Raw genomic sequence first — 23,288 nt, 5'->3', positions numbered from 1 at the left:
ATTGGTTGCCCCTTTGGATGTCAAGTTTACTAATGGCTGCTTGACCCTCGGCCAGACAGTTGCATGTCATACTGTCTGCTGTCAAATATGGTAGCAGGATGATCCTGACATATATTAGCAAAAGGGTGCTACAGGGCAGTGCATTCTAACAGAGAGTAAGAAACCTTGTCTGGAATAAGGAAGCACCAAGGAAGTGCAAAGAGATAATGTACAAAAATGTATTCATTATCATCATAATCATCATTTCCCATTATCCAGCTGTAGCCGGATAGGGGCAGATATGGTTCCTCTCCACTTTCTTTGGTCTTTCCACCACTCTTCCTCCAACACTGCGTCCCAGTCCAGGTTTCTTTCTTTAATACTGCAGTGGATCTTGTCCTTCCATTTCAATCATGGCTGTCTGCAGCCTCTCCTTCCTTGCATTTGCATTTCTTTCACCTTTTTTGGCATTATTTCATCACCCTTTTACTTTGTATGCCCAAACCATATAATCGGTTCTTCACTATTCTATCATTCATTTTTTCCACTCAAATTTCTTCCTGGATTTTCTCATTCCTTATTCTGTTTCTTCTACTCTTCTGTATCATACTCCTCAAGAACATTTTGGCTTCCTGTCCTGGATGAGTAAATTTATGATATCAATATACATGCTCCGTTATTGGACATTATAAATTTTCCAGCTAACTCATTCCTGGTTGCCAGCGTTTCACCCCAGTGTGCTAAGTTGCGCTCATCAGTTGGTAAATAGCACACCTACCAAGTCGCATAGCTAGTGCATACCGTGCAGGCCACTGCATAGGCTATTTGGAGCTACCGGCAATGCCAGTGCACTTTGAGAGACTTTGTCTCGCTACCAAAAATTGATGCCTGCCTCGCCATCAGATGATATAGATGTTGATTCCCATAGGGAACCTGAAATACTCATCCCGAATGAGCAAAATTATAATACCAATAACGGACCATGTATATTGGTATTATAAATTTGCTCATGCGAAGTGTCTGCATTTTCTGGAAGGATCCCCCATTTCTTCAGGTCGGTCTTGGATCGAGGGATGCCCGCTCTTACGCAGCTGATGGACCTCCATACAGGGGTAAGGTAGTTCTTCCTTTGGTGACATGTCTGTGGGCATTGAGATCCTCCATCTGTTAAGACGAGTTCTAGTGTTCCCTCCAGCATCAGAGTCCTAGCAAGGAAGCTCTTGCGGGACCCAAGGCGAGACCTTGCAGCATTGTGACAATGGCTTTGTTCTCTCGGTGTCTTCAGTGGTGGCCCTCCGGATGTTGGGTGGGCTATTCCAACACTCGAGTACAGTTTCTGCACTGATGTTGGTTTTAGACATCCCGAGATTATCCTTGCAGTATCATTGATCATGATATCAACCTTCTTAGTATGTACACAAGAACCTCGTTTATCCAGATTAAGTGGGACCGGAACTGATCCAGATTATCGAAAATCCGGATAATCCAGAAAAACTAAAAAAACAAATACAGTACATGTTATAAAATATATTAACATAAGTTGTACAGTATTACCTTTTTCAATTGTACAATAAATATAAAAGTGCTTTTCTTACATTTACAACTTTGTTTTATGCAGTAAAATAATGTGTGAGCTTTTTCTGTTTTACATTTGTATAGTGTTTGCGCGCAACACAATCACGAAGACATTTTACTAACATCAGGGAACGAAACATGTACTGTTGACATATAAATAAAAAATTTGCCAAAAGGCAAAATAAAGTATCAAAACGGTGGAAGAATCTCAATAGTGTAAAATTTAGTGATTAGATTTTGATACGGAAAATGAAGCTGATTACTTGCAACATCAGTTGTGCCGATGTGGTTTCAGTCTGGGACTCTAAATAGGCCATTAGTATGTCCAGCTGCATTGTTGCATCTCCACGAGTTATTGTTTTTTCTGATGGAGCGCCAGATTCATTTTTGAATTCACCGTCACTCTCGTCATTACCTGCCGAGGAACAAGAGGCAATAATGTATTCATCTGTCATTATGTCGTAGCCTGAATTACAGTCATTTCTCAACCAGTCATTTACATCATTCACATCTATGTCCAAGCATCTGGGAATGCGTGCATATGTGTCAAGGAACTCGGAAGAGTCCACGGTTTCCCATTGTCAATTCCAGGTGAGTGCCGGGACGGTACCTTTGTTAGACCATGGCCAACTTAATTCCAATTCCTGTCCTTAAATATCTTTGGGGGAATAGACATTTAAGAAGAATCGACCCCATAAAAGAAATACTGTACAAGTAAAAATATGTTTTATTATTCTCGATCCGGATAAACCGGAGATCCAGATTAATGAGCGCCAGATAAACAAGGTTCTTGTGTACTGAATTTTTCCACACAGGAGCAGCTGACACTCGCAGCACGAGTGCAGAAGTCCTTAGGATGTGCAGACTGCCTTCCCAAGTGCTGTCTATCAGCTTCTTCAGCACTGACCTTCTGTTTTGTGTTCAGACATTGCTGCCTGCACTTTAAGAGTGCAGTCATTTATTCAGGTGACTGCTAAGGCTGTTTGGGTAGATTTCACTGTGTTATGTTTCCAATTAGCATGTAAAAGTGTAAGTATAGAGATACCTAATTTTAGTTACCCCTTGTCCCTGGAGATGTATAATCTGTCACATTTAATATGGAAAAAAAATCATTGAAAACATTTCAGATTAAACTCTACTCATGCCTTTATATGATACTTTCCTTGTTTCAGTGGAAGTAATTCAGGCAAACCCTCAGATGTTTGCTGAGGGCCTGAATGTGTCTTCGTCTTCATCAGGCTGCCATCTCAGGAGGATGTCCGAAGTCAGCATCCAGAGTACAATATCGGGGGTGATTGATAATCTCCCTCTACAAACCATAAATGCCTGTAAGTAGGCCTTGATACTTCTACCATTTTTAAGAAAGGACGACGTTTTATTCTTAAACAAGGAAGAGTTGGACAGAATCTTAGCGCGCTCATAAAGTTTACGAGAATTGGTGCACTTTCAGAGTTACTGCAGATTGGAAATCTGTGGCAAGCACTCATATCTTCTTCTTTCAACTGCATGTGAAGTGTTGGAGTAACTTCTTAAACTACTCTACTTGTGTCTTTGGCTGGTTTGGATGGTATTTTGCAAATCTCTACCAGATCTCTACTGTTCCATATCAGTGACTCTTACCTTCACAGGTCTTAAGTTTTCAGTTACATATTACATATATTACACACACATATATATATATTACATATACATATAGTTTTCAGTTACATATTTTAAGTTGGGAAGTAGTCTCTGCTTGCTTGTGCAGTATATCTTTATTTTTGTCTACTTTTTTATGAACAAGATCCAGAGATTTCCCCAGGCCTCTTTCTCTTTGTTAGAATATTCCCTTCACTGAGAAATTTTATTATTTAAGTTTACCAGCAACTTAACCCTCAAACTGGTAGCTGACGATAGATCGGCAGGTGAGCACCTATCTCAACCGCCGCTGACGATAGATCGTCAGGTGTACTTCACCGGTAAATACAGCTAGAAGAAGTTGTGAATATATATGTTAGATGGCAAAATTCATCAAGCATGTTTTCTCCTTGGAATGTTGAATGTTTCAGTGTTAAATACATCCATTTGTGTGTGATATCTTTGAAACAAATGGAGGTCGCATTTCGTGTAGTTATGAAACACGTGTTGATTTTGTTGTGATTTGCTTTCATTGTTTACTGTGAGTTTTGCACCCACGATGGCTACATTTTTGGATGAAGATGATGATGAAGATATTGTAAGAGAATTAAATAAAGCAAAGAAAAGCAAAGTCACCTCAGTACAGGCCATGAAGGCCCTTGGAGGAGTGGAAGGTAAAGGCTTCCACCATTGTTAACTTCAGCACGTGATGGGGTAGAGTGGTTAGCTCTACGCCCGGCTGCCTTTTCCCCCAGGAATTAACCTGGTACTCATTTTTGGTGTAGGTTGAGTGAACCTCAGGGCCATATGCACCTTCGGAAGTGGAAATCTCGTTTCTTAAATTTTTCACGACTTTCTGACGGGGATTCAAACCCACGTCCTTCCAGGCGAACCGACCACGCCTTTACCGCCTCGGCCAGGCAGCCCCTAATAGAATTAAATGCATCTGCAAATTCAAGGCCTACTGTAGCACAATGGATAAGTGTTGTGCCACCTGAGGTAGGTTATTAATACCCACTGGTTAGAACTCTATCAACTACCGTACATTTTTATTGAATAATTCCTAAAGTATTAACACTATTTACATAAAATTTGCATGCCTATCATTGGAATTAATTTCTCTACAATTTTTTTTTAAAAAAGGTTCAGAAAACTTATTAGTCATTTATAATTGATGTGTAAGTAAAAAATATTTTTGATTTTTTTTCAGGGGGCATGTAAAGGGGCAGAAAATTTTTAAAAAAAATTACATTGAGGGTAAATCAAAACCACTTCTCAAATAGTGCAGTTCATGCTGAATGTTTCGGTGTATTATATGTGCATATTCTATGACTAATACATCTGTCAGAGTGACATAAATCAGGTACTGCAAATGTGTGGTGCACACTCACCGGTTAGAGCTATTTCAGCTACCGGTTTGAGGGTTAAGGATGTCTTCATATGATAGGTTGACTGACAGTTTCCCTCCATCTTCTGGTAAGCTGGTTTTCCATTTGTCACTTGCGACAGATCCATTATTTGAAAGACATATTGCTGGATTTTCAGTCACTCTTCTTCAAATTTACACTGGAACTATGAATCCAGCTCTTACTTTTAGATAGAAGTCTTGTTGCACACAACCTTGTTATATTGGAAACAGACACTTGTTAATCTTTTTGCTCCAATTAATATTCATCGGCAGTAGTTTTAAGTCATTTCAGAGTAATTAACTTCTTCCAGTAAATTCACTTCTGTCTGTGGATGTACTTTTAATGGTTAGAGAGACCAGTTGTAGCATGGAATAAGCATCCACACAGATTGCACAGAATTGTTGGAGAAGGGTGTGGTTGTGCTGCACAGAGTTTTCATGCTTCTCTCCTGGCCTCTTCACATCTTCATCATTCCCCTGCAAACAAATTGACAGCCGCAGGGATGGTCCGGCACCAAATTGTACGGTTTTGAGCAAGCGTGTCCCAGGTTTGTGGATTGAGACCTGTCATCTTCACAGAGTGCTTAAGCTGGTCCTTGTAGAGCCTCATGGGGGCTCCATGAGGTCTAGTGCCAGAACAAAGTTTCCTCACTTCGTTTGTCTTCCCTCTTCTTTTTCTTCGCGAACTTTGTGTTAACTCTGACTTTCTTTTCTCATCATCAGGCTCCATTTGTTTCCGCTATGGACTGAGAATTCCATCCACTGTATGCAGAGCTTTCTTGCAATTCTATAAGACTTTCAAGGATTTGTTTATATCCAGTCTCTAAGCTACATTACCACTCGGACGTTAAGCAAGTTATCTATTACCTTCTGCGCCAGTGTCCTAAAATAAAATTTCACTCAGTTATTGCAAAGTACAAACGAGCTACAGAACTTTCTAGAAACATTGGGATATCATACTCAGACAACGAACTTCTATACTTTTATCATAATGCAATATTTTAACGTTCATGTAATATTTCAAGCACTGTCGTAAAATTGATGCAAAGTACAATTGAATTACAATTCACAGAACTCACTGACAACATTTGTGCATTTTAACTCAGACATTTTTAATGAAAATGTATACTTTTAATATAATGAATCTGCGTCACAAAATATTTTAATATGTAACATTTCATGTATCTAACCACATATAACGAATGTTACTGCACTGTACGTATAGCTCATATTACTAGTTTTATTACTTTATAGGAAGGTATTATTTTAGGACATTCAACAAAAAATTGTGTACTTAATTAAGGCTTATGATGACCCCAAGTAGGGTCGAAACTAGTTCCTAGTGACTCATTGTAATGTAAATATATGTATTGCAAATAATATAAAGTATTGAATAGGTGGAATAAACAATTTATGTGAAATTAAATTATATGAGAACAAAGTTTACCATACAGGATTCGACAGACATGGCCGATCCATCTAAGCTGATGACCAATGATGGAAGATTCTATGCTCTTCGCATGCGCTTTCTCAAGAACAGCTATGTTGGTGACATGGTCTTCCCTTCTCATCCTAAGGATGGATCGAAGTTTTTGTTGGTGGAAGCGCTCAAGCTTTTTCAAGTCACGTCGGTAAAGGGTCTCCAAGTTTCACAATCATACAGTAATGTTGTGATGACAACAGCATCGTACACCATGAGTCTTGTTTTCATGGTCAGGTCTTTATTCATGAACACCCGGTGTGATAGTTGTCCAAATGCTGCATGGGCACCAATTCTTTTCTCCAGATCTTGCTCACAGTTACAGTGCACAGATACGATACTACCCAAGTACGAAAAGTGGTCTGCCTGCTCCAGTGCAGTTTCCGAAATGGAGATGTTGAAATGTGGCAGGATTGTGCCTGGTGAAGGTTGTGCCAGGACCTTGGTCATTTGAACGTTAATGGTGAGACCAAAATGATCACATGCACTCTTGTAGCAGTTAACTGACTGTTGCAATTTCTCTGGTGTGAGTATAGGTAATTCAGCATCATCTGCATACAGCATTTTGGCTACCTTTGTAACCTGGGTGAGTCTCTGGGAGCAAAGTCTTGCTAGGTTGAAAAGCCCTCCATTGAAACATTACCTAACCTCCATACCTGGGTTGTTCTTAAAAGTACTACTTATTGCTTGATATATTTGTAAGAGCACTTGTTCGATAATTAACAGTACAGTACACCACAGTTCCATATAGGGTCTCACAATGCTGTTATTTTTGGAAAACTGAGTACACAAGATTGTTAGCACTAGCAGGGGATTTTTGTTGTGTGTTCTGCCAGGGTTGGCTATAAAAAGATGATGAGTGGAATGTTATTGTTCCACAAGTTGGCAGCACAAGAGTTGCAAGAAAGTTATAATTGTTTGTTTCTTGCCAAGGGAATTAACCATTTAAGGTTAAAATCTCCGACCCTGCCAGGAATCGAACCTGGGACCCCAGTGACCAAAGGCCAGCACGCTAACCATTTAGCCATGGAGCCGGACAATGTTTGAAGTGAGCAAATTTCTTTTCTTAAGAAAGGCCTAACTTACTTGTGCTGGTATGCATTTTATGTCGTCCTTACTTCTTCCACCATTATTTATTCTTCTACCCTAATAACTGTATTCATCTGCTTTTTTTAAGACTTCATTTCCTAAGCTAACATTTCCTGCATCACGAGACTTCACTGGTCTGCACTCCATTACGGTATCTGTGTTTTGGATTTATTTTCTTCTTCTACTTTTTCTCCAAGACTGTGTCTATACCATTCAACAATTTCTCCAGATTTTTTGCAGACTCAGACAGAATAACAATATCATCGTCAAATCTCAGAGTTTTGATTATTATACCATTATTGCAAAAAGTTCTGCAAAATACTGGAAATCGAAATAATAATTTCTGCCTGTTGCATTATTATTTTTTTCTGTACATATTTTGCCCGGATGGCCAACAATTCAGTTCCATCAATATTTTGAGGGCTAAAAGGATGCAAGCTTCACCAGAAGAAAAAATGCCATGGCAGGTGAGCAGAGAAGAGAACATTGTGAAGTTATTATTATTTTTAATTATATTATTATACAATCTTCCTGCAACAGCTGCTGGTTGCCCAAGGACAAAAAGTACCTTAACAACAATAATGGTTATAGATACAGTAGATAATGCGATTGTATGATGTTAAGTGTAGACAAACGAGTGAGGCTCGTCAAACATTTATTTGAGGTCCGCAAGCATGGTTCTTGAAGATCATGATGGACTTCTTGAATGTGGTAATCGCGATGTTATGGATGAAATCTCTATTCAACCCAAAGGTATTGCAGAAGTTGACAAAAAATGTAGGTATGGTTCCTCGAGCACCTAACATCAAGCCGATTACAGAGATGGATGAGAGCTTATACTTTTGCTTGCCGGGCTGAATGGCTCAGACGGTTAAGGCGCTGGCCTTCTGACCCCAACTTGGCAGGTTCGATCCTGGCTCAGTCCGGTGGTATTTGAAGGTGCTCAAATACGTCAGCCTCGTGTCGGTAGATTTACTGGCACGTAAAAGAACTCCTGCGGCACCTTGGCATCTCCGAAAACTGTAAAAGAGTAGTTAGTGGGACGTAAAACAAATAACATTATTATTATTATTATTATTATTATTATTATTATTATTGAAGTCTACCATTTCTTCATAAATTCTCCTGTCTTCCGCATCAACCTCTTCTGGCTGATTTTCGTTGGTCTCAAATCTAATTGTTAGATCAATGATGAAGCCTTCAGAACAGGATGGCTTAAAAAGCAATAATGTCAATGTGTCAGTTGCTTCCTCTGTTAGAGAGACCATGTACTTCTTCATAGACATTGTAACCTTGTCCTCTCAAAGCGTTAGCTATCATTGATCTGGCTACATTATGGCGTGAGGTGAGTAGTAATTCACCATGTGGACTGGCTCCCAGGACATGTGAAAGAGCTTCGAACTCTCTGTGGCAGAGCCGACAGAGGCTGTTGCCCTGGGATCTACCAGGTACAGTATGCACAGCAGAAACATTGGCATTCATTTTTATTGCATCACGCCATTCACTGCAAGACCTTTATGATCACGAATCCTTCGCTGGAATATACTGTTTAAATAGGACTACACCTTTGCTTTGTGCTCTTTCTTGCTCCATTTGTCAAAAGCTCTTCTCAGTTCAAGCCTTTTGTCTTGAATTGATTCTGTTTCTGCCATATTCAATGTGGCGAGGCTCATGCTGATTTCTCGACACAAGGTTCTCGTTGAGTGTAAAAAAATGTTATTGGAGATTTCAAAATTTTGTATGCGTTAATATGTTGCAGATATATTTCCCATGATACACAAAATAAACTCAGACCTTTCCTCACAACGCACGTGCTCAGGTTGCCGAGTATGCCGTCCTCCACACATCTGCAATGAATGTGTTATAGTTTTTAGTGTTATACAGTAGATTTGCAAAACCCTAAAACTCTTTGTATGTTCACAGTAACACAAAAATGGTGGGGTGTAAAGAGGTTGGATTATGCCCTTTACTGTCCCGAAGGGCTCGCCAACTTCCCCACTAATGCACTTCCACACTTATTCCATGCAAGTTACTGGGAGTCGTCGGATGTAATTGCATTTATACTCAGGCAGGTAGGTGCATGTTCAAATACATTCCATAGATCTGTTATAAGTTTGATTTTCAAGCACTCCAGCATTAAAATGTATTTCTCTTCTCTCCAGCTTGGTCGTTACGATATGGTTCCTACCATAAACCAGGAGGAGAAAGACGTACCTACATTCAGTCCGAGTCAACCACGGGAGAAGTGGATTAAAAAGAGGACTTCTGTTAAGCTTAAGGTGAAGATTCTGTAGTTTGTGAATACAACTAACGTTTTAGCTTTTTCCAGTAGAATCTATCCATGTGAATCTCTTCTCTTATGCTATAGTCCTTTGTCCCTTGTGTTCTACCATAGGTATAACTTTTTATCTTTCTACTCTTCCTTTTTCCCATGTTTATCCAAGATTCTTCATATCTGGTAACTTCTCACACCAAAATGGAATACCTGTTTGATAATGGCCCCCTCAATCAGTATGGGTATTTGCTACCCTGATGAAGCTGAGAGGCAAAATGAAGCTTGTTGGGGTGAGAGAATAAATTCTTGTAGGGAAACTGGGATTTATGTGAACAGAGCCCATCTGTGTCAATTGAAAATTTGGAATTTGTCTTGGTTCTTTTGTGTTTCCACAAATTATTTTGTCTCGGTGTCTGTTGCTTCCTGTGGCCACAGTAGATTGTCATTATATATGTTTAAATCTTTTAGCTGTTCATCAGTTATGTATTTCCTGATATAACACCATGTATTGTGTTCTAGAATGTAGCAGCAAATCATCGAGCAAATGACGTGATTGTGAAAGAAGGTGCTCCTCAACACCTGGTGGCTCGCTTCATGTACGGACCTCTCGATATGATCACACTAGCAGGTATGTAAACTACTCTCTCTAAAAATAATAATAATAATAATAATAATAATAATAATAATAATAATAATAATAATAATAATAATAATAATAATAATAATAATAATTACACAACCAGAAATATCATATGCAAGGGAAACAGTTTTCAAAACAACTAACACTGCACAAATAGATAGTATACTCAAGATTAGAAGAAGAAGAAGAAGAAGGAGAAGAAGGAGAAGAAGAAGAAGATGCATAAACAAAAACTACGAGGAAAATGGACATAGGAGACTAGTTTCTAATAAAATGGTCTACAAGGAAATGGAACCAGTAATGAGCACAATCTGGAAGAAACAAATCTCATTCAATCATCAGGAGAATAACTGAAAAGTTACAGAATAGTAAGAGTGACATTAAGAAGATATGAGTGAACTACAAATTACAATGGATGTTTTAAAAACAAAACAGACAAAATCAAGGAACTTACAGACAGATAGACAGACAGACTACGAACCAAGATCAACAGACGGACAAGTGGACGGGTGATTTCAGACAAAGAAACAAAGTTATGATCCGAGAGAATGAAGAAGTATTGGGCTGACAGAAAACTGAGAAACGTTTTTTTATAAAATTGGCTAAAGTGGTCCAGTGCAGGCAATAAAATGTAAATAAATAAGAAATAACAGCAAATGGCATCCAGGGAGACCTGGTGCAGATATTTCACAGTAATGCCCATGGGCAATCTGCATATCGTTAAGGATGGGGCTCTACCCAGGATGAAGTCTAATGTTGAATACAGTACACACACCTAGTCCCCAAACCAGAGGAATTAACCGATGAAGCTGTTACAAGAAACATCTTAATTGGAGCTTAGATGGTGTCAACAGCTCCCACCTGGAAGGCCAGCTTACAGTGTGCCATCTGATGACAAATGATAGTAGCACTTAGTATCATCATCGTCGGCAGTTACTTGTTTCCGAGTTTACAGATTTCCTGGCTAATAGCTCACTTCAATTCACAGCAGTTTGTGTTTGAACTTCCGGTGACTGTACAGGCCAATTCTTGCGTAGAACGTTCGTCCACACATTGCGCAGCTGAGGGACGGGGGGAGATCTTGGCTGGGTTTGGCGAAGTTTGCGTTCATGTCGCTTAATATCTTCATGTCTGCGGCGTTCTTGTTCGAAGTGTTGAACTGAGGCACAGACACTTTGCCGCCAAAGTAAACTGTGCTTGGCAATTGTTTCCCAGGTTTGTGGGTTTATTTCTGCCATCTTTAAGGATTGTTTCAGTTGGTCTTTGAAATGTCTCAGCGGGGCACCCCATGGTCTTGAGCTGGCGCGGTAGTCTGGTGACATTCATACAGCGCACATGTCCTGCCCATCTGTGATGATGGCCAACCACCAATGCTTCTACACTCTTAGCACATGCTTTCTGAAGAACTTCAACATTAGACGCCATTGGTAAAGCATTTTTAAATTCAGGCCTTCATTATTGGAGAAGTTTTCCTCGTGAACAGTCCATATTTTCTTCTGAAGGCATGGCGCAAAGTTCTCTGTGAAACTTAAAGAATTTTACCTTGCTTTTCTTGACATGGCAAAAGCCCAAAAGCTTATTGTGTCTACAATTACGGGCCATGAAAGCACCACTCTAAACACAATATTCTCCTTTCGGGTCTGCAGCAACCATCCATTCACCCTGAAGTATTATTTGCAGAAACATATTTTTCCCCTCTTAAAAAGTGACCAAGAAGAGATTTTCCAGCATTTCACTATTCTTGAAAATTCACACCTTGCATTACCTCCTTGCAGTACTTGATTATTTGAAACCTTATGAACCCAGGAGACTGGAAGCATTCTTATAATACCCACATTTCTAATGTCGATAATCATCTAGTGACGTCAGACTTGAGTGTCCATGTCTCTGATTCATAGAAAGTATGACTCCTTCAATGGGTTGTTCCTGTTCCTACGTTGAAGTTCAGGACCAGAAACAAGTCCGTTGGTGGCTAAGAAGAAATAGATGTGGAAGAGCTGGGCTTAAAGCATGTGAAGATAGGGAGTGTGTTCTTGTCTCTCCTTTCTATTGGTGTTGGTGTTCACTGTACTTATTCTTTGTGTATATTCCTATTTTGCTTCCTAACTTTGATGTTAACTGAAATACCTCTCTTGTGTCAATAATGGAATTATTTATTTTCAGGGGAGAAGGTAGACATAAACGTCATGAAAGATGCACCAGCAGGAGAGTGGACACACTTGGCAACAGAAGTTACCGATAAGACAGGTCGTGTCACGTACACCATTCCTGAAGACAAGGCTTTGGGTTATGGCATGTATCCTATCAAGATGGTTGTCAGGCAAGTATATCTGTTTATTTCCTTGTTCTGCTATTGCTTCCTGCAATATCCTCTTCTTCCTTCCTTCCTTCCTTCCTTCCTTCCTTCCTTCCTTCCTTCCTTCCTTCCTTCCTTCCTTCCTTCCTTCCTTCCTTCCGAGTTTTGACAGTTTGACCAGTCACATTTTGATAAGTGCCAATGTTCCGCAAACAATGCATTAGACTTTGTCAAGCCAGTCTTGCGGTTGGATGGAATTGATCCCATATTATGTAGGTTGAGGACTGAGTATTGACTGTTCAGCTAACTGCCTGACATGGTGTTGACTTATCCATGTAGCCCCTCAGCATTTCAAACAACTAAGACAGAGACTCAAAACTGTTAAACAAAATGCTAGGAGGGTGCTCCTCATGAGAAACAGCTGTTAGTTAATGGCTTTTGACCTTGAAAGTGTGTGTCACCAATGTGGAAGAGTTTGTTCTTCTTCCACCGAGCAAGTTGGCCGTGCGGTTAGGGGCGCACAGCTGTGAGCTTGCATCCGGGAGTTAATGGGTTCGAACCCCACTGTCAGCAGTCCTGAAGTTGGTTTTCCATGATTTCCCATTTTCACATCCCCCTGTGGGTGGGGGCAGTAGAATAACACCCACGGTATCCCCTGCCTGCCGTAAGAGGCGACTAAAAGGGGCCCCAGGGGCTCTGAACTTTGGAGCGTGGTTTGGCGACCACGGATCCCCTAGCTGAGTCCTGGCATTGCTTTCACTTACTTATGCCAGCCTCCTGACTTTCATCTATCATATCTGACTTCACTTGGTCAACTCTTGTTCTTTTCCGAACCCGGCGTAGTTAGGTTTGCGAAGGCTAGCGAGTCTTTCATTCTATGTGGCCGTCGTCTTTCTTTGGCCGATACCTTCATTTTTCGAAGTGTTGGATCCCTTCCATTTTTCTCTCTGATTAGTGTTATATAGAGGATGATTGCCTAGTTCCACTTCCTCTTAAAACAATCACCACCACCACCTCCCATTTCCACACTAGACAAATGGTGGAGCTATACCTTAATTAAGGCCATGGCCGTTTCCTTCCCACTCCTAGCCCTTTCCTGACCCATCTTCGCCATAAGACCTATCTGTGTCAGTGCGACGTAAGGCCAATTCGATTTTTTTTTTTAATTTAAAAAATATTCATCCAGGATAAGACTCTCCAATTGCCTAAGAACCCAAATAAATGATTGGTGGTACCCAAGGAAGAGAGCCATACTCATCAGAGTGCGATATCGTATCACGTACAGTAAAACCTTGTTAAGATGTTTCTGCAGGGGATAAGGAAAGAGAACGTGTTAAACAAGAAAACGTGCAATTGAATACGCAAATATCAACCAGGGATATAGAAATGTTTGACAAATTTTATTTTGACATGAGTGCATTTCACGTCGTGTGTGTAAGAAACAATCAGTCTATCCTTACACCATGGGACCAGCGGTGTGTACAGGACTCAGAAGTTTCCTTTATATCCAGAAATACCAAATCATATCATCATCAGCAAATATGTATCAGTGTTTCATTCTTGTATCTCTCTCTGCCCTCATAATACCGTATTTACGCAAATAATACCCGAACATTTTTAAAAAAATTTGGGGCACGAAATTGGGGTGCGGGTTTTATTTGTGTCAATGTTAGCATTTGATTTTTTCAAAATCAGCCTTCCTAAATTTAGGGTGCAGGATTATTCAGTGGCGGGTATTATTCGCGTAAATATGGTAATCATCTCAAATTGTCTGTTAAAAACTTGTTATTGATTTTACTGTTTCGTTTCTGTTTCCAGAGGAGACCATACTTGTGTGGACTTCTACATGGCTGTGGTGCCACCCAAAACTGAGTGTGTGGTGTTCAGTATCGATGGCTCGTTCACAGCCAGCATGTCTGTCACAGGGCGGGATCCCAAAGTGAGAGCTGGAGCTGTGGACATTGTCAGGTGAGCCTCTTTACAACTCTGTAAATGAAAATGCGTACAAAACTGTATATCAGTTATTAATAGAAAATGTTGTTATGTCAGTATGGGTGCATAACTCTTTCCCGCGGGTTGCATAGTAAAGCGTACTGGAGTCGCACATTGTCTCCCGCGGGTTGCGTAGTAAAGCGTACTCGACTTTCAAACCAACTTCCTCTGCCATCTGTCGGCTAAATATATAACTTTTTGAAACCAGTTAATTCCCTACGCTTCCTAGATACAACTGGCATGCACGGAATCCTAAAATAAAGTGTTCTTTTATACGTTTTCTTAGATAGAACAGACAGCTGACTGAATGTAAACACATGGCTGCTCATAACCAGTTGACTGCAGAGGATATTTGTTACAAATTAGATTAATACGTAGACAAATGCAGTTGTAGTGAGTTTGAAGTTGTAGGTATGATAATAAAAATGGTATGGGAAGCAGTTGGGATAGGATATGAATCTGAGGGAAATTGAAATACGGCACAGGACAGGAAATGTTCATTCAGGTACCGTCTACTTTTAAAATATTAGGCCTACTTGTACAAAACATAATTATCAATTTTAATCCTCCAGTTAATTATGTTTCGTACTATGAGCCTCTACTTAATTACATACCATATTTACATGAATAATACCCGCACATTTTTTTTTAAAATTGGGGTGCAGGTTTTATTTGCGTCATTGTTCACATTTTTTTTTTTTCAAAATCAGCCTTCCTAAATTTAGGGTGTGGGATTATTCGGTGGCGGGTATTATTCACGTAAATACAGTGGTGGGGATTATTCACGTAAATACGCATATTCACGCAAATAATACCCACACATTTTTAAAAAAAAATTGAGGCACGAAATTGGGATGCGGTTTTTTGCATCAAAGTTGGCATTTCTTTTTTTCAAAATAAGCCTCCCTAAAGTTAGGGTGTGGAGATTATTCGGTGGCGGGGATTATACGCGTAAATACGGTAATATTCCAACTAATGTCAATTTATCTTCCAATCCCATTCAGTGAAAAATGGTTTATAATTTGCATGTCCGAGAGGCAGTATGATTTGCTATTTTAATATCTTCATCTGACGGACCCCAAAAATGAAATAAATTGGCAGATTCAGGGTGGATTCCTTCATTCTCTGCATTACCAAGAAAATAAGAGCTCCATCAGGTCCAGCAATTCAGACTGACTTCAAGAACAAGCAATTTAACATTATGCACCATATTGGATGCTTCTTGATGTATCATTCTGAACAGGGAGGAGGGTCTTGCGTGTAATTAGGTGACGACTTCATTGTATCATTTTAGAATAATTATAGTGTCTTTTCCATTGTTACAAAATCTGAAAGTGGTATCTTAAGTGGTTTTTACAGAATAAATTATTTAGTGAAGGTACTCCACATCTATACCTGACAAGCAAACTCAGGTTTCGCCAGACAATGAGTCAAAGATAGTCCGTGGGAAAGGGTATCCAGGTTTCTTTAGCATATACTTAATAGGTCATGCAACTGGGACTTTGGAATAATGATGTAATAACCAGAGAAACGCGCTAGAGAGGGACATTTTAACCACTTTTGACTGTATTTTATTTCACCGGCTTGATATCTACTCTCCTTCCTGCTTGTCACTGTCCAAGTCTCAGCTGTGTATGTCAATATGGGTGCATAATACATTTTGTGCATTATCTCTTTACACTTCCTTGGTACTTCCTTATTCCACACAAGTTTTCTCACTGTCTGGTAGAATACATTGCCCTGTTTCACCCTCTTGCTAATCTCCATGTCCAGCCTTATATTCTGCATTGTGAGAGGAATATCCACATATCCCACATTATCTAGCTGGTGACTACTCCAGCATAAAATTGTACAACTAAAGGTAATGAAAACTGTCTGAAATGAGAGATGGTCAAGAAAGCTAAGCATTACAGCTGAGGATGGCGTCATGTTGATTATGTGCCACTCCAATATCTGCAGGTCATATGGCTGGCAGGTCAATGTTGTGCCCTATACTAGAAACTGTTCTGTCATTCCCCTTAGTGCCTTTTTTTTTTTTTATGCAGGGTATGTATAAGAGATGATTGCCACCCCTTAGGAATAGTTTCTGATTCTCATATATCGTGAAGGAGTTTTTCCATTCTGGCAATAAAATTGGGATCAGCTATTTTTAGCAACTAATTCTAGTTCCATTTGAGAGGTTTTGATTCCCCTCCTCGATGGGGCGGAGGGGCGGGCCACTCAGAAGGTGATGCCTTCTCTCTGGCCCGGAGATTTGTGGAGATTTGGTGGGTTGTGGGAGTAGGTCACAGGGAGGTGTGGATTGACTTTGTAGAGGAGGGAGGGGAGGGGATTTTTACCTATCATTTATTTTCTCCTTTGTTATTTACAGTTGATAGTACACAATTTAAATTTGTATTGGAGAGGTACATTAGTAGGTTAATAAAACATTATTACAATATATAGTCGAACCTCCTTTCTGCGGACACCGTTAGTTCCGAGGAAAAATGTCCGTTACGAGAGGTGTCCGCTAAAACAAGTTTGTAAAAATAATCAAACCTTAAATATAAGCATACATATCTTTATTTTTATTATTCTAAGTCATTTCTGTGTTAGTATTTCATAGACGGTTGTTACAAGTGATTTTACATCATTTACAAACATTACAGCTTCGTGAAGTAATCCATTGTTACTCATGTTTAACAGACAACTGAAATGCTACGGTATTTCTGTCTCGCTAATTAGCGCCTGTACTGTCCTTTCCTTCTCAAGTTGACTACCTGAGCTCGACCTTATCAGCGACAATCCGAGTTATGAATAGAATGATGCAAGAAGGGAAGAAAATCCCCAGGTAACTTGTGAGTCAACAGTCTCTGGCAGCATTTCTGGACAATTAGAATTCTCGGAATAGGCCCATACACCACTAGGTAGAACTGCATTCCGATGTACCTTCTCTCCCCTTGCACTCGAAATAGTGCAAACATTCAAAAGGGATTTCCTTACATTTGAAGAATGGTTTTAAAAGAAAGGATGACACGTGGTCCGGCATAATAAATTGTCCTGCAACGTGTAAAGTGTCCGCTTAAGTCAAGTGGACGGGACAAATGGCGATGTCCACTGTCCAGAGTTCGAGGTGTCCGCTTAAATGAGGCCAATTTAACACTTGTCTTATGTAAAATAAAATCGGTTCCGAGGAAAATTGTCCATATAGGGTGGTGTCCGCTGAATAAGGGTGTCCGCTAGGGCAGGTTCAACTGTATTACAGTACAGTGTGCTGTTACAGTATTTACAATACAATTACAATTAATAGTTTAAATTGGTGTTGGGGAGGTACATTGTAGCAGGTTAACGAAATGCTATTACAATATTTTTGGACTGATACAGAATTAATACTTAATTGTTTATAGGGTAGAGGAATAAAATGATTACGTAGGGATTAAATAGAATACAGTATGGTCATACGGGTTCATTATATTACATGTTACAATATATACAGATGTTGGTTGATTAATACAAAATTAGTACTTAATTGTTTAAAGGGTAGATAAATAAAATGATTACACAGAAATTAAATACAATACTATGTGGTCATAAGGGTTCATTATATAATTTCCATTTATTTTGGAAAGACCTCCTGTATTTACAGGCTGCCGCTAAGAACAAGGTAAAACATATCAATTTTCTGTACATATCTAATTAAAGAAAATTCTAACCTAGCTTTCGAGGTGGTGCCTCATGATCTTGACGGAGGCTCGGGGGACGAGGGTCGCGATTTCGGGGATGAGCTTCATTGGGAGTTGGAAGCGCTTCCATGTGGCGACGAAGTGACGAGGTATGGTACCGCGAGCTCTGACCATTATCCCTATTATTTCAATTTCTTGATGGTGGTATTTTGATTTGTTGTAAGGGATAGTGGGTTTGTATTTGTTAATCTTTCCTAGATTAACCTCCTCCTGGCTGACCGCTATGGTGCTCGAACCTGACAGTTGGATCTATTGAATAATATACAGATGTTGGTTGTTTCTATTACAGATTAATACAAAATTAATACTCAGTTGTTTATAGGTTAGAAAAATAAAATAACATGGACACAGGGTTTTTTCTTCTGTTACATTGTGGTAAATAAAATAAAATAAAATAAAATAAAAAATAAAATAAAATAAAAAATAAAATAAATATTTGGCTGTGATGTGGATTCTGCACACAGGGCAGGAGGACACTGGATTCAAGGAGCAGTGGTGAGGACGCGTGTGCGTGCTCCCAAGTGTGTCATGTATTATATTATTACTATTGGGGGATGGGGCTATTGTGGGTGGTGAGGTGGGGTTGGAGAGTGGGAGGTGGTGTAGTGTGGTCACAGTCCTCAGGGTGGCATCACCTCAGGTTGGGGGCAGGGAGCGTATAAGTGGAAAGGTGTTTGGATCAAATGTGGGGAGGGGGGGGGCCATTGAGGAGGTGGTTTAGGGAGGGGTGATTGCGGTCGAGAGCTCGTCGGTAGGCAGCTTTTAGAATTGTTGGAGAGTGATGCAATGATATGAGTGGTTTCTTCTCGATCAGAACGAAAAGAATCAGGTGAAATGAAGGATGATGCTGGAGGAGGGCAGTTTAATAAGGACCCAAAGTATTGAGTTAATCGTTCACAGTTGTCATTATTATTCAGAATAAGATTGCTATTTTTGTCCTGGAAACATAGCAAAGTGGCTTAGCAGCCAATAAGACTAGATATAAAAGCGTGGTAAAAATCAAGGTTTCTTCAGTGGTCTCAAGCTGAGCCTTTTCATAATCATATTTTCCTTTACAGATCAGTTTAGCTGTCAGTGTACATTATCATTATTATTGTTGTTGTTATTATTATTATTATTATTATTATTATTATTATTATTATTATTATTATTATTATTATTATTATTATTATTATTATTATTATTATTATTATTATTATTATTATTGAATGTGAGCAATTGTCACTCGCATTGATGGTTCTGTTCTGAACACACGTCTCCATTGCCGTTGAATTTCAACATAATAATAATAATAATAATAATAATAATAATAATAATAATAATAATAATAATAATAATAATAATAATAATAATAATAATAATAATAATACTGGAAAGCTTCATGATTGAATCCTGTTGACACTGTTTTCTAACAAACCACCCTTGTTTACAAAGTAAATAATTCTTCAGTATGGTTGTATACTCCTCATCAGAGGGCAGCTACATGATTTTGTTGGAAATAAATCACAGAAACTGAGTCTTTCTATCTCTTTTCTTGCAGACATTGGCAAGAGCTGGGATATCTAATCATCTACATAACCGGTCGGCCCGATATGCAGCAACAGAAGGTTGTGTCGTGGTTATCGCAGCACAACTTTCCTCACGGTCTTGTGTCCTTCGCTGATGGCCTTTCGACAGACCCCCTTGGACACAAAGCTGTGTATCTAAAGAATCTCATTCAGGTGAGATGAAAGCTCAAAAGATTTGTGCAACTTGTGAATAAGTGGTTTAAAACTATTCATCAGCATTTGAATGTGTGGCTTCTGATACTTCTTGTGGAATGTCAAAGTAGAAAAATTTGCAGTTGACTATTTATGCAGTTTAATCTTTTCACTCTGGCAAAACGAGAGTGGAAGCATGGCCTGGAGGATGAGTGCCTAGGGCTATTGGCCGTGTTTGCTATACAGGATAATTTCCACTCACTCACATTTTTCATGTGTTAAGACACGACAGGTTGAATACTAAAAAAAATCTAGTTCAAACAAATATCTTTGCATATATTTTAGTCAATTTTGTTTATGCAAAGCTTTAGATCCATGGCTTTGGACACGGCATTGGCACAGTTAAATCTTTCTCATCTTCATTTTCTTGAGACTCACAACCTGATATGAGGATAAGAGCTTTATCCATCCTGTACCATTTCTCATGCATTTTGAAATCCGATACCACAATGCATTGGCGATACGTATAGACATGGCAGTGAACAGCAATTGTGCGGAAAATGACAAGTGTAAAGATAGACATTGCCCCTGATTGCCCCTGACCTCTGATGACTGTTTTAGTAACTAGACTCTCTAGCTAGATATCATGAAGGTTGAACTTTTCCAGCAATCTACCGTAGCGAAGCACAGAAAAGCTGAGCAACACACAACTGCTACAGCAGTCGATTGGCTATTCGGCACAGCTCTTTCCAGACTGCTACTGTAGTCCTCCTGGTTGAAAATGTTACAAATACACATTGAAAGCGATACGTTATGAGACTGCTAATATTATACACACATGGAAGGAAAATATTGTTGGTTCAGAATTTTTGGTACGACCTTCTTTGGTGAGAGAGAAATGGAAAGAAGCACTCCAAATTATTGTGTACCTAAGCCCTGATGGAAAGAGGAGAATTTAGTCATTTATACGAGGGTCGAGTCATAAGTCATAATATATAAGTAATAATAATAACAACGTAAACGTTTCCACCTTTTCAATACTAAAATATATTCACAAAATTATAAATTACACGGTACTAGTTTCGACCCATCTAGGGGTCATCATCAGCCGTATTGGAGCAAAGATCACTTTTGGCGAATAACATTTCTTAGGATTTCGCCAAAAGTGATCTTTGCTCCAATACGGCTGATGATGACCCCTAGATGGGTCGAAACTAGTACCGTGTAATTTATAATTTTGTGAATATATTTTAGTATTGAAAAGGTGGAAACGTTTACGTTGTTATTATTATTACTTATATATTATTCTCAGTTCAATACGAACCAAAAACATGAAATTCATAACCATTAATCATAAGTCATGGCAACTACTTTTTTTCTTACGAACAGGAGACAACACGGAAAATCTAAGATATGCATTTGAAAATATAGGGCATGTACTTATGCATAGTGCCTGAAGACAAATTCTGACTTCGAGAGATTCTCGTAGGAAAGTGACAGAACACAGGCCATTGGTAAACATTGTTTTATTGTGGTATAGACAGCAAATACACAAGACTACGTACAAAGGACAGGTCTCCACTGGTTACAGACCTTTAAAATAATCACCCAGGGTTTCCACTATGCGTTTGCAAAGGTGGGGCAGGTGCTGAATACTGTAATATGTTGGCTGGGTAAATAAATGAATAAATGCATACAGAACCTGGTAGCGTCCTGTTTCTAAGATTTTTTTAACTAAGCACTACAATTGCAGATTTACACACACACACACACACACACACACACACACACACACACACACACACACACACACACGATAGCCGAGCTTACAACTTACACAAGTACACGGTTGCACACTTACACGGTTTGCGCTCTCTCTCTCTCTCTCTCTCTCTCTCTCTCTCTCTCTCTCTCTTAGTTTCTCATGTCCCATCTACAATGACACACACACACACACACACACACACACACACACACACACACACACATCGATTATTTACAGTACACTCTCTCAGCCTCTCAGTCACACTCGTCACACCCAGTGCCGCGCTGCTCCAGAACACCCAAGGTTCTTCTCCAGCAGCCAGCTCCAAGAGACTCACACACACGACATCAGGGAAACAGGAACGAGTCCTCAGCTCCAACAGGTAGATACTCCATCACGCTGACATCTCAGCCCAGGCTATCACTGACTGCGCTCTTCGCTAACTCACACCAGTGAACTCATTCTTGCTCGCTCTCACTCACTCACTCACTCACTCACTCACTCACTCACTCACTCACTCACTCACTCTGTCTAACTCTCACTCACTCCAGGCAAGTCACTCCTCTCTTATATAGCTGTGCCGACCCTTCTGGAACAGGCCGGATGTTAGACGTATCCAGGAACCTTGCGAGATGGAAGACTCCAGATCGATAGTCGAGTAATGTCCGTCGTCCTCTGCTGTGGGACCGCGGACGGAGGCGAAAAGGCCGGCCTAACGCTTAAGTGTTGCTCGTGATTGGCGCGCTCGAGCGTAAGGGGGTTGGGGCCGATATGGTGACGCCTCCGGCACGTAGCGAGTTGGCATGGCGGACGCTATAACCATTACATTACCATTCGCTGCATGTGTATCGCTGATGTGTGACACCTCTCTCTCAAATGCTGTTACGATGTCCTCTTTGTTAGCAAACCGTTGTCCACGTAGTAGCTTCTTGACTTTGGGGATTAGATCATAGTCACACACCTAATGCTTCCCGCAGCTCTGCATGGCATTGGCGTGTATTTCTGCCGCGGAGAACTGCTGTTTTAATATACGATCGTTGCTCCTGCTTGTTGACTTCCATTTTGTGATGCTTTCACTCACACACTGAACTTGGGGGCATGCTTAGACCCCCACTGTTGTTTACATACACCATCTAGTGGCATCATACGCAAGTACATACCGTACATTTCCAAATGCTTACCTTAGATTTTCCATGTTGTCTCCTGTTCGCGAGAAAAAAAATAGATGCCACGACTCCGTATATCTCTCACTTTTTCCGAATATTAGAGTTTGAGAGACGATGTGGAGAGAAGAGGAGGGAACTGGGTGTCAGTGGTGAGAGAGGAGGCATTCCTGGACAAACAACGATGGCAAAGGCTCGTTCAACACTACGCAGGCAGCTTTATTAGACAGATTACCTCGAATCAAGGAGAATACTGCAATGTATTTGAAACGTTGGCAAACTGTACGTAATGTACAGAAAACAACAACACGGTTCAACCTGGAAGAAGAACTAAATAACATTCCAACTTCTGTATGAGATGAGATAGTAACCATAGTTCTAAAGAAGAATTGTCAAATTCTCAATCACCATCTTAATCCACACCTCTAAATGTTGTTTAACAGTATACAGTACAGTGAAACCTTGTTAAGACATTAAGCGAGAAAATGTACTAATGAATGTACGAATAAAAGCTATCCAACAGGGATATGGAAACACCAGATAAGATTTTTCCAACATAACGGCATTTTACGTCATGTATCCGTGGG

The 23,288-nt window shown here is 39.8% G+C and overlaps 1 protein-coding gene across 1 annotated transcript in view; it reads left to right on the top strand.

Moving 5' to 3' along the window:
• Window positions 1-23,288, top strand: part of rdgB (retinal degeneration B) — a 689,086-nt gene that overhangs the window by 583,982 nt on the left and 81,816 nt on the right. Inside the window, exons 19-25 of the mRNA XM_067154865.2 lie at window positions 2,727-2,882; window positions 9,072-9,220; window positions 9,311-9,427; window positions 9,943-10,051; window positions 12,227-12,383; window positions 14,178-14,327; window positions 19,614-19,794. Coding sequence (XP_067010966.1) covers window positions 2,727-2,882; window positions 9,072-9,220; window positions 9,311-9,427; window positions 9,943-10,051; window positions 12,227-12,383; window positions 14,178-14,327; window positions 19,614-19,794 — 1,019 coding nt within the window. The remainder of the gene's footprint in view (window positions 1-2,726; window positions 2,883-9,071; window positions 9,221-9,310; window positions 9,428-9,942; window positions 10,052-12,226; window positions 12,384-14,177; window positions 14,328-19,613; window positions 19,795-23,288) is intronic.

The sequence above is a fragment of the Anabrus simplex genome, chromosome 10 (genome assembly GCF_040414725.1).
Source record: "Anabrus simplex isolate iqAnaSimp1 chromosome 10, ASM4041472v1, whole genome shotgun sequence".
Classification (NCBI taxonomy): Eukaryota; Metazoa; Arthropoda; class Insecta; order Orthoptera; family Tettigoniidae; genus Anabrus; species Anabrus simplex.
This window is presented reverse-complemented; position numbering and strand designations above follow the sequence as displayed.